Here is a 12,186-nt window from a genome sequence, read left to right as displayed (position 1 = left end):
ACACTGAAGGTAAAAAGACCACAGACCCCAACACTTTCCAACTGCACAGCCAGGCACATAAATCGCTTGGCTGTGTTACACAAGCCCTCGCCTCTTGCTCTGCTACCTAGTCTGGGCCACCAGCCAACAAAAATATATTCAGAAGGAAAACCAAAAAAAGGAAAAAGAAGGCTCCCAACAACATGACTCTGCAGAAGACACATGGCAGCACAGCCGCAAGCCTCGCCGCAGCATTTTTGGTGCAGTCTCCTGCTTCCTGGAAACACACAGCACATTGCTGTGTCACCTGCTCAGTAATTTACAGCTCGGGATTTGTACAAAACACCTTGAGTTTTAGTGTTTTATTTGCTTTTCTCCCGGAGCGGCAACAATTACAGAGAAGGCAGAAGCAGGCAAGCCCGCAGGAGCTGACGGGGATCCTGCCGCGGCCAGCCTAATTACAGCACATCAAATTAAGAAGCAGGGCTGCCCCGGCAGGCACCAAAGGCTTACAGGAGGTATTTTATTTCTCCCCTCCCCTAAGACACGATTTAACAAAGCGCTTAGATGGCTCTAAGGAAAACTGCCCGCTGCCCCCCCCCCATCTTCATGACACAACCCTGCAATAGCAAACCAGATTCAGCAGGATGCAGCCGCTCGAGGTTGTATGGGGGGGGTTACCTGTGTTACTCATCCTTGTCCCCGAGACTGCACCAAGCAGACAGGGTGTTGGGAGAGGCAGGACACACAGCAGGTCTCCTTTCTTGCTGGGGATGACCTGCATGATGCTGTCTCAGATACCGATTTCTCCCTCTGCATTAAGCCAGATCTCAGGAATCCCACAGGCAACCCTGCATGTGCCACAAATCCCCCCTGTTCTCCCTTTTCATTTTCACCATCATTCCATCACTCATCTCGGTACCAGCACAGTAATGTACTGTACATACCTGCTCCGGGTTTGGTTTTGTTTGGTTTTAGGTTGTTGGGTTTTTTTAACCCTATCTCAAGCAAAGCAGCTCTGGTGCTTTCAAATATCTCCAATTCTTCAGCTGCAGGCTGAAGGGACAAGCTTGCAAGCTTAGGGACAGCAGCAAGTCCCCAAAAAGGGAGGCTAAGCAACGCTGAGCATCCATTATTTATTCAGTTTCACACTTCTAGTCCTCTAAAAAATACCCCAGCTGCTCAGGTTTCATGGCTGGCACCCCTCAGATATGTCAAAGAGGGGGCCAGGAGCAGGAGGATGTCTTTAACAAAAAAGGGTGTCTGCTGGCTGGTCCCTCATCCTCAGGACTGCCCAGCCGTATGCAAAACTAAACCCTTCTGGTTGAGACACCCAGTTTCAGTGGTGAAAGCAGCAAAACAACAAAGTGAGCTCTGCTCAGCCACTGCACTTCAGTTCATTACTCCAGTACTAAACAAAATGCATAGAGTAACAAGAAAAAACAGAAAAAAAGAATGGGCGCAAGACAACACTAATAAGCAGATTTGGTTTCAAGCAGTTTTGGTGCTGCTCTCTGTGCAGGAGCATGTCTCAACACTGAAGCCAAAAAGATAAAGCAGGACAGGACCAAAAAAAGCATCCCCAACTCAGCATCAACACCCTGCACCACACTGGCAAAGGCATCTCCCACCCATCTCAACCTATTCCAACACATGGAGGTTTTATGGCATGAGGAAAGCAGATCAGGCTGGGTCAGGGAAATAGCTCATCTTCATGTTCAAACGCTGCAAACAAACTCTCAAGCCAGCAGCACCCAACAGCCGATGTGGGCATGACCCACCATGCCGTCACCCAGCTTTATGACCCTATCTCAGTGGTCACATCTATGCCATGCCTCCATCACCCTCTTAAATAACTGCATGCTGCAGGAGAGACCCAGTGGGCAAATCACACAGTAAATAGCTTTCAGGGGACTACTAGCTTCCCGGGCACACAAATGGGGGATGTGGCTGGGAATGCAACAGCTCATTTGGGACCCGAACCTCCTCAGTGAGTCCAAACACCAGCAGAAAGTTAGTGGATCAACAGGTATTTGTGTCCTGAATGGGATGACACCTCAAGACAGTCATAGACTTGGGTTGTGTACAGTGCCACCCTGCTGCCAGCCCTGCAGAACGGCAGCTATAAACCCGAGAAATAAAAGAAAGAAAAAATAAAGAAACCCAAGCAGCTAAACACAGGGCACCCCCGGGAGGGAAGAGCAGGAGAAGCACCAACAGTGCTAAATCTATGCTCTAGGAACCATTTCCAAGCAAACCTAGCAGAATTCGGTAGAAACGGCAGCAAGCTCCACGGGAATGCCTTGGCACAGGTCAGGTATAGGCTGCACAGCCTGCCACCCTTCCTGAAGGTTGCCTGCACCCCCTGCTAACCAGCACAAGGAAGTCACTTGTGACATTAAAAGAAGAGACAAAAACTGAAAAACAAACCCAGAAAGACAAATGAACTGTCCTGGAAGTTTTACGGTAACTTTGCAGGCAGAAGCAGCCCACCTCCTGCCTCGCTCACTGTAAGAAGGATCAAGTTACTCCAAAAAAGTTGCCTGTGAGGAGAGTATTGAAGAGCAAAGCAAGTTTCTACTTCTTGCAAAGCAAACCAGCTATTTCAGCTGCTTTGGGGTTTAAGAAAGCAAAAGTGCGGCGCTTACCCTGCTCAGCAGTCCCTTTACTACATCTCGAAACACAAGCAGCCAAGCCTGCCAAAACAGCAGCACCAGCACATCTGGTCCCCATGAAGGAAAACTCAGCAGCTATTCCCTGAAGCCAGTGCAGACCAAGGCTCAAAAGCACCTCTGGCAGCCACAGCTGTGCTCCAAGCAGATGAAATCCCTCAGGCTCCCGAAAGCCCCCAGTCAAAGCAAGGTGACATCGTATTGGCTTGAGGCAAGGGCACTGAGGTAAATGGTGGAAACTACCTTGCAGCAGACGGGCGGGAGCCTGAAGCACTCACCAAGTGAGGGAAACCATGACCAACACCAGACTTACGCAACCTCTGCTGAGCCGCTATTGCTCAAAAAACAAGCGGCTAAGCGGATTCAGGTTTGCTGCACCAGCACGAGACCCACCAACTACTGATTTAAACACTTCCATCAGGCTGGAAAGACATTAATTCCTTCTAAGGACAAAGGAGGTTGCCCAAAATCCTGAAGATGAAGATGCTGGATGAAGAAACCCCTGTGTGGTGGCTATGGGAGCATCCTGCCAGCTCACGAGCAAACAGGAATTCGTCTTTACAGCCTGCTTGCTCATCCCATCAGCACACACAGAGGTTTGAGTACACGCGTGCACAAACAGCATTGGTGCTTGCCTGCTCAGTCTCAGATTCATTCTGCAAAACTGCCGTTGTACTTTCCTACACCGTTATGTCACACTTCCCCCGCTACCCTCCCACCCTTCCCTCCATACCAGCTACTCCCGACTGACCTCCAGAACCCCAGCTGGAGCTCTGTATCTCAAGCTCCCCATCAGCATCTCATCTTCCAGACACACAGCAGCACTCGCCTCTCCCAGCAGAAAAACCAGCAGTCAGGAGCACCCAGCCAGCACCGTCCACGGACCCTGGCTGCTCCACGACTGAACCCTGCTCCTTCAAAGCGAGGAGGCTGTTCCCCACCTAATGCTCTCCCAGCTTTAGATTATTTTCTGTTTGCACAGGTTCCTGTCAAGCCAGCACCAGCTTGCTAAAATCCACCTTGAGTTCAAGAGCAAGTGCACTCCTCGGTTACACAACCCAGCCACAGCTGCTGCGGCGTGTGCCTGACACACTGAATTACCATCTCTTCCCAAAGAAACGGGACATAGCCATACAGCGCTTGATTGGGAAGGGCCCTAGCTGGGCAGGTAAACCTGGAGGTGAACCTGCCGGAAAATATGTTAAGCGAGGACAAATGCCGGCAGTTTGCAGCTGTGAATTCTGTTGCCTGTCCAAAAGGTGGAGAAAAGCAGCTAGGAGGAGATGGATAGATGGATGGATCCCAGCCCAGTGCCAAGCAGTGGGAGTGGGACACGGGGGCAAAACACGGAGCTGCTCAGACTTCAAGGTGGGGCGCAGACCTGGGTGAAGGCTGCGGGAAGGATGCTGCCCTTCGCCCGCCTGCAGGGGACGGCGAGGATGGAGCAGGGGATGTCGCACCCAGCCGGTGCCCGCCGCAGGGCTGGGGATGGCAGCATCCCCCAGTGAAAGCACAGAGGAGCACCCACACCGCACGGGCCGAAAAAGGAGAGAGGTGAGACACCCAAATACCTGCCTACCCCCAAAACATACCCCTGCCTACCTGCACCCCCCCAGCCAGGCAGCATTCCCCACACACATCCCTGAGCAGGAGGGCGGGCGGCAGCCCCGCACTGCAGCACGTCCCCACCCCGCGGACAAGCGGATCTTGTGCCGGCGGCGCCGCTGCACTCGCGGAGCGCGCAGGTACAGAGGGGCACGGCACCCCCGCTCCACTCACCGTGAGGAAGCCGGCGAACACGGCGGCGCTGGGGCACGCCGCGGCGGCCCCCATGGTGGCGGCCGGGGCCGGGTCTGCCGCGCCGCGGGGCTGCCTCAGGCGGCGGGTCGCGGTGCCAGCGGCGGCCGGCGCGGGCAGGCGCCCATGGCGGGGCCGGGGCCGGGGCCCTGCCGCCCGCCGCGCTCCCACCTGCCTGCGGGGCCGCCGGCTGCGCACTGCCGCGGCGGGGCGGCGCGCACGTGGGGCGGCGCGGTAGGGCGGGGCGCTTTGTGGCGTCACCCGCCCGCGCAAGAGCGCTCTCAAGACCGCGCGCAAGGGCGCCCCCCCCCGCGCAGCGCCGCGCATTCCGTCCCACCCCACCCCGCCTCACGCCGCCGACTTCCATCCGCGGCCGCGGAAGAGTTGCGCGCTGCCTGCAGGCGCCGCCATGCGGTGCGGAGCCTCGTCCTCCCCTTCCTCCGTGCGGCCTGCGCTGCGCTCCGCGCCGGCGGAACAACGCGCCCGGCTCTGCCGGGGGTATTAACGGAGCGCCGCTTCGCGCCGGGGCTCCCCAGCTGGTTCACCGCGGTGACCCGCCGTCCCGCGGGGCTCGGGGCGATGTACACAGAGCTCCACTGGAGCGGTAGCACTGCCCTACCAGCCCAAATCATCCCTGTGCCAAGCATCCACACACTGAGCGCATGAAAATCATGGAGTCACAGAATGGTTTGGGTTGGACCTTACAGCTCATCCAGTTCCAACGGGCAGGGACACCTTCCACTAGACCAGGTTGCTCCAAGTCCCGTCCAACCTGGCCTTCAACACTGCCAGGGATGGGGCAGCCACAGCTTCTCTGGGCAGCCTGTGCCAGGGCCTCACCACCCTCACACGGAAGAACCTGTTTCTAGTATCTAATCTAAATCTCCCCTCTTTCAGTTTGGAGCCATTCCCCCTTGTGCTGTCCCTACTTTCTCTTAATAAAAGTAGGGCCCTACGCAGTGTCATTGCCTCTGCTGCCTGGACTTCCACAGAAGGATGACCATCTCCCACCCACCAGGGACTCAAGGGATGGAAGCACTGTGTAGGAAATGTGCTTGCTCCAGCTCTGCTGTGTGTGTTGCTTTGGCACCTCCCTCCATCATCCTCTCTGTAAATGGGGTAGGCATAGTTTCTTTTCCTTGACGAAGTTTTGCTTGGGTGACGCGAGCATGTAAAAATGACAGGGTGGTGAGTGTTCAACACCATCACATTTTGGGTTGTGGTGTTATTTTTTTTTCTTTATTCTCCAACATCAGGCCAGATATAAGGAAGAAATTTCTCATTACAAGGGTCATGAAACACTGGCACAGGTTGCCCAGAGAAGCTGTGGCTGCCCCATCCATGGCAGTGCTCAAGGCCAGGTTGGACGGGGTTTTGAGCAACCTGGGCTAGTGGAAAGGTGTCCCTGCTCATGGCAGGGGGTTGAAACTGGATGATCTTTAAGGTCCCTTCCAACCTAAACCATTCTATGATTCTACAAACATGTAGCCCATTCCCTGTGATTGAGGGAAGTGTCAGGGAGCAGACACATCCCTGCATGAGTGAGTCTTAGCTGAAAATTGAAGGTGGCTACAGCAGAGACATTGCCCTCATGGACCATCCTGCAGTACCTGAACAGGGTGGGCAGAGCAGGGTGCTGGTCACAGCGTCTATCGATGGCCGTGGCAAGTGATGGAAACAGGTCCAGGTCTATCCAGGGAGCCAAGAGGAGCAGGAGATGGAGCCAGAGAAAGAACTGGAAGGGCTCCAAGTCCAAGGTCCTTCCAGGAGACAGGGACAGAGATGAGGTTTCAGGGTGGCTCCAAGGTCCAATCAGGAGACCCAGCCAGAGATGGGCAAAGCCTGGAGTAAGGCTGATCAAGGCCTTGAAGTTTTATGAAGGCACCAAATCAAGGCATTACATGACTCTGCATTGCTGGTTGCCTATGGAGGAAAACATTCAAATGCCTTATTTCCAGAGGCTGCAGAAATCCTTTTGGCCAATGGTGACCTTCTGAAGGCATCCTAAAGGCAGATGAAGTAAGGGAGGATTTCAGTGTCACATCAAAGTGAGCAGCACAGAACCCCCACGAATAACAGAAAGTCTCCCCCCCCCCCCCCCCCAAAAAAAAAAAAAGTAAAAAGAGGAAGAAAAAATGATGTTCTTGCTCTACAGGAGTGCAGGTTTCATCCAAACCTATCTGGAACTTACAAGAAGCCTCCTCCTGGTTTTAGGGAGGTTTGACTCAAGCTAGAAGGCTCCTCTCCCAGCCAAGGTGGACTTTTTCTCTCTGTGCTTTCCCCATATCTAAATTGGAAGGGAGCAACAACCCTTTGGAGCCTGGGAATGAGTCTGGAGAAGAGTTTTCCTCCCAGAGGTGGGGTTGCAGTGGCAGTACTGCTGTTCCCAGGGGGTGATAAGACAGATCGTGTCATGTGTAGAGGGAGAGGACCTTCCTCCACAGCTGGCTGTATTCAAGTGCTGCAGAGCCCTGCTTTGAGCTTTGTCTTCCCCTGGGGCCACCAAACCTGGGAACAACATGCTCTTCCCAAGAGGTCAGGGAAGGGGAGCCTCATCCAAGACAGAGATCATGATGCAAAGCAAGACCCAGCAAGGTTGCCCAGAAGGAAACCGGGAATGCCCATTGCTGTTTTTAATTCAAAATAAATGGGGCAAATAATAGGCGATAGCAGAACAGGTAACACCAGATTTTGGGATGCTGAAGGGGTTTTTAAGTTGGAAAATGTACAGCTTCCTGGTTAAACATAGGGCAAATCTTGCTCCACTGGTGCAGAGCTAACCAGAATGGTTGTGTCCAGGCTAGAAGAGGGTTTGAAATGCCCTGGCAGCACCAACGCACAGTGGATCCACCAGCAATGTGAAAGGCAGTGTTCAGATTGTATTAGGGAAAAGCAGAAAAGTAATCATCTGGAGGACAGAGTGACTCAGGGGACTGGCAATAAGATGGATCACGTTACTGCCATGGAATGGATTCCAATTAGTTACATCCGCTTTCAATTATTATTATTTATACAGAACCTAAAGGCAGTCACAGATTATCCAAAAATGTGTGGGCTGATCTGTAAATCTCCCTTCACTCCCCCCGTCAGCCCTTGTAATGACAAACACCAGTCACACTGCCTAGACTGGTTCATACTGGCTGCGACATAAATTGCTTATTAACATCCAGCTTGCTGCATCTCCACTTCTCTCATTCTTTGAAAGGAAAATAGGGAAGCAAATGACTGAGGTTGGAGTTTCATGTTGCGTTTTTGCTGGCAACAGCAGCTCAAGAAGTTCCTCCTTGCCTCCCTGCATTTGGTTCCATTTTTCCCCCCTTGTGCCACCCCATGAGTAATGCACATACAGGCCTCGGGGATCAGCCAGGTCAGTGAACTGTTAACTCTGTTAAAATGGACAAGAAGAAGGGTATTTTTAATCAGAGTTGGTGAACCTCGCTGCTCGTGTTGACCAGAGACTCCTTGGTTTTCGCTAAGATGGTGGCAGGAGTCTGAGTGAGTGATGGAGGGACATCCACCAACCTGGTTTGCCCCCAGATACCATCTTCTCTTTGATGGCAAGCCCTCCTCTCTCACAGCGAAAACCCAGTGGTCCTGCTTCATCATCTGAGGCTGTTTAAAGCATGTTCATGAGATTGGAGGAATTGTTTCACCGAAGGAAGTTTTGGGGGAGATGTTAAAGAATTCGCTACAGCACCATAACTTGCTGAAGTTTTTAGAAGCATTCTGGGAAGTGATTTCTCTCCTCTTATTTGGAATAGAAGAAGCCAGGCTAATGGGGCAGACGTAATTTACTTTTGGACTTTCTCATTCTCTGTACATTCTCTGTACATGGACCATTGCTTCCACATATCCTGTAGAAACAGAACATTTCTATGTTCTTTTGCTGTTATGGGAAAGCAGTCACTGTATGGGAAAATATGCAGCTCCGATTCATACAGAAACTACAGTTATCACTTGCATTAGCATAAATTGGGAAGTTAAATCAACATAGCCAGTAGACTTCCGTGGGTGAGGGAAAGGATAGTTTGGGTGGGAGTTCTCGCCCTTCTGGCCCTCCTTATGATCTCCAGGAAACTGGGGAGGGAAATGTCTACCAAGAGCAGATGGTCCCAGCAGGAATGTATAGAGATATATATACACACACATATATAAACACAGTGGTTTCTAGCAAGATCCATGGCAAATAGGGTTGTCTGCAGAAAGGTCTTTTGGGTTGTTGAGGAGAGATGGGAAAACATCGGTCTTCCAGTGTGAAACGGCAACTGAAAAAGAGCATGAGAACATCCTCCAGATCAGCAGACAGAGCAGCTCCCCTGTGGCCATTTGTCCAGAATGGGACAGAATGTACTTCTTGCCATCTTATTAAATGAGCTTTTCTCACCTTACACTGTGGGAAAACAAAATCATACTCTCCAATACAGAGCTAAGATGAGCCTGGGTATCCCTGTAAAGACTCTAGTCCCTACCTTAATTTCTTTTGCCAGCAGCAAGTCACTTTTATGTATTATATTGATTCCACTGACTGAGAAGCATCTTCTCAGAAGGAGAGGTGGTGTGTTATAACTGATGGATGTTCTGCCTAGGTAGCCCATGGGCAAGGAGCTGGGGGTGGCAGCTGGGAAATGAAATGTGGTGCTGTTTGATCAAGGTTTGGTCACCATTGTTCCTGAGCTTATCTCTTTTCTGGAAAAGGCCAGGGCACATCTGGAAAGCCTGTTTTCACAGAGGACCTCAAGAAAGGAGAAGGCAAGAGTGAGTGCATAAACACCACTTTAACCCAGTGCCCAGGGTAACGGCTGTGAGATAACCAGCAGGTAAGGTGGGGAGATGAGGCTGCACACGCAGCACAGCTGGCACTCCATCTTCACCTCTGGCGAGAAAGGGGAGAAGGGCATATGGGGCTGGCACAGCAAATCCTTTCCAGGTCAGTGGCTCGTAAAGACATTTCCTTTCTGCCCCCAGAGCAGTTACACCAACGCAGGTGCTGTAAAGCAGAACAGTTTATCTCCATCTGAATGCATGCCAAGTTCAGTGCAGGTGGAGTAAGCCCAGCAGTCTTGTCTGCAACTTTCAGAGGAAAAATGATGAACTGATGTAAAGTTAATGCTTCTCTCAGGGGAGGGTTATCCCTTTAATTATACGAAGCCTCACTCTGCAGAAGGTCCTTCAGTTCAGCTTGGGAGCAAGGCCCATGTTTTGAAGCCTGGAGTCTCATCGCAACCTCACCAAAACCACTATGACTCTGGGCACTTCATATACTTCCTGCTTCTCCTTGGATGCTAGTGCTCTTGAGCTGAGGCTTGAACGGTGCCTCACAAAGCTGAGCCTTGCTCTTAGCTGGAGCATCTTGATAGTCATGAAGTTGGAAATTAAAATGATGAAGATCATTTTTATGCATGTATCTGAAAGTCTTGCAGTGTCCCTAAACTTATATTGGAGAAATCAAAGCAGCAAATTAAGCATCATAGCTATGATCAGAGAGTTAGCAGCAAAGCCAAGAGCTACACATTAAGTGGAAGACAACATGTAGTCTTGCTCCTTTGAGCCCAACCTGAATGGGATGGGGAAGTGGCAAGGGTGATGGGTTGGTTTGCAGAGATTTGGGAGACCACTGCAAAACTCGGTAGGAGTTTCCCAAAGCCAGCTGCTTTCCTGGGAGGGTTGTGCAGTCTTGTACATTCAACATCACAAAAAGACACCCAATAACCCCCCTTGCAAATCTGTGATCCATGTTAGCTGTGGATGCAAGATCCCTGTTTTGTCTGACTACCTGGCATTCATGATGCTGGAGAAGAGAAGGCTGCATGGAGACCTCCTAGCAGCCTTCCAGTATCTGAAGGGGGCCTATAGGGATGCTGGAGAGGGACTCTTCATTAGAGACTGTAGTGATAGGACAAGGGGTAACGGGTTAAAACTTAAACAGGGGAAGTTTAGATTGGGTATAAGAAGGAAATTCTTTCCTGTTAGGGTGGTGAGGCACTGGAATGGGTTGCCCAGGGAGGTTGTGAATGCTCCATCCCTGGCAGTGTTCAAGACCAGGTTGGTTGAGGCTTTGGGTGATATGATTTAGCATAAGGTGTCCCTGCCCACGGCAGGGGGGTTGGAACTAGATGATCTTAAGGTCCTTTCCAACCCTAACTATTCTATGATTCTATGATTTATTCTATGATTCTATGCTGCTATCTTTATGCTTAGTATCACCTGCAGAAGGGCCTTCATAGTGGCATGGGTAGCCACTGCTTAATCCAGCCTAAACCCTCCCAGTACGGGGATGAACCAGAAACTAACTCCCACCATCTCTAACCCAGCAGGCTTTATTCCGCTCAGCACAGCACTTTTTTGCTTGAGCGAGAGCTCAAAGACGATGTGTAGCCTTGGGGTTGTATTTGGGGCCTCAGGAGAATGTCCCTTCCCAAGTGACCTTGCTCAGACCCCCCCCCGCTGCCCCCAGCAGAGCAGATCTCATTGCTGAGTGATCTTAGTCACAGCTGAAGGTCTCCTCCACTCCCCTGATATAAGGGGCACACCACTGCTCTGTTATCCTGTGGCTGAGGGTGCACAGGACTATGCACTTGTCTGTGCCAAGGAGGACACAATCACCAGGTAACTGTGCCCGTGGCGGGAGGATGGTCAGGGTGAGAAGTAACCCACAAGGGCTCTTTCTGTCCCTGCACTATACATTGTATTTGATGCGTATGCATAGGGTACAGACTTACCCAGGGTGATCATTCAGAGTGACAGCAAAGAGATGCAAAGAGTTTAAAATAACACCTAAGCAGGCAATACAATCACATGTAAAACTTAGCATCCTTGAAGAGGGGCAAGGACTCCCTCCACGTGGGCTACTGCCACCCAGGAATGAGATCCCAGAGCCTTTCAGAGGCTCCCCTGGGTATGTGATCACACCACAGTGGAGGGCAAGGAAGGCAAAGAACCTCCCCTGCATCCACGTGGACGGTGATGGGTATGGAGGAGCCCCTGGTTTGGGAGGGCTCATGGGAACATGAGGCCATGACATGAAGTCACGGGTGATACAGAGAAAGCCAATGGGGAAATTAGCAACGTATCACTCACAGCCTACGTAGGTGACAGAGCCTGGGAACATGCCAGGTCTCTGAATCACCGGGATTCGTGCAACCTCAGCCCTGGCAGGGCTGGGTGTTCCCAGCCACATCATCTGAGTGCTGAGGCAGCCTTTTCCCCAGAGCAGGCGGTGGTGGAAGCATCATGGAGCAGCCTGCTGTGGCTGTAGGCAGTTGCCCAGGGTCCAAGTGGTGGCTGGATGTCCTCAGCACCATGGGGAGCAGGGCAAAGTGGCTTGGAGGTAATGAGACGGCACATCGTCCGTGAGCTCCTGTAGTCCTGCACAACCATTTAAAAGCCTCGCCCAAGTTTGAATGATTTAAATCACTTCAGGCTATTTAATCATCGCATAAGCAGACGTAGTTTAAAGACTAATTTGTAGACTTAATGTCAGTTAGAGTAGCTTGGTGGGCTGTATAAGGAGCTAGTTATGCCATGATAAGCTTTCAATGGAGACAAAGGCCCAGGCAGCAAGACCTCGAGCACAAGGGAGCCCAAGCCTTGCATTAAGCACCAGTTTAGGAGGTAAGAAGAGCCATCAGAAAACTCCCTGCAGTCTGGCACTCTCCTGCCTTCACACATTTCTGCTGCGTGCAAATACTCCTCCAGGAAATTTAGAATTAGCGCTGGTGCTAAATTACCCTGGAAGAGA

At 51.5% G+C, this 12,186-nt stretch overlaps 1 protein-coding gene across 3 annotated transcripts in view; it reads right to left on the bottom strand.

Annotated features, from left to right (window-relative positions):
* The window catches only part of TNFRSF21 (TNF receptor superfamily member 21), a 31,298-nt gene extending 26,748 nt beyond the window's left edge, over positions 1 to 4,550 (bottom strand). For 2 of the 3 annotated variants that reach the window (XM_061460958.1, XM_061460960.1), the window contains exon 1: positions 4,431 to 4,550. In XM_061460958.1, the coding sequence (XP_061316942.1) occupies positions 4,431 to 4,484 (54 nt within the window). In that variant the 5' untranslated portion in view covers positions 4,485 to 4,550. Of the gene's footprint in view, positions 1 to 3,402; positions 3,470 to 4,430 lie in introns of those variants that run through there. The other variant, XM_061460959.1, reaches the window with a different exon arrangement.
* Between the last annotated feature and the right edge of the window lie 7,636 nt (positions 4,551 to 12,186).

The sequence above is a fragment of the Pezoporus flaviventris genome, unplaced genomic scaffold (assembly GCF_033815535.1).
Source record: "Pezoporus flaviventris isolate CSIRO_AGI_PZ_B2104156 unplaced genomic scaffold, CSIRO_AGI_Pfla_v1 ptg000031l, whole genome shotgun sequence".
Taxonomy (NCBI): domain Eukaryota; kingdom Metazoa; phylum Chordata; class Aves; order Psittaciformes; family Psittacidae; genus Pezoporus; species Pezoporus flaviventris.
This window is presented reverse-complemented; position numbering and strand designations above follow the sequence as displayed.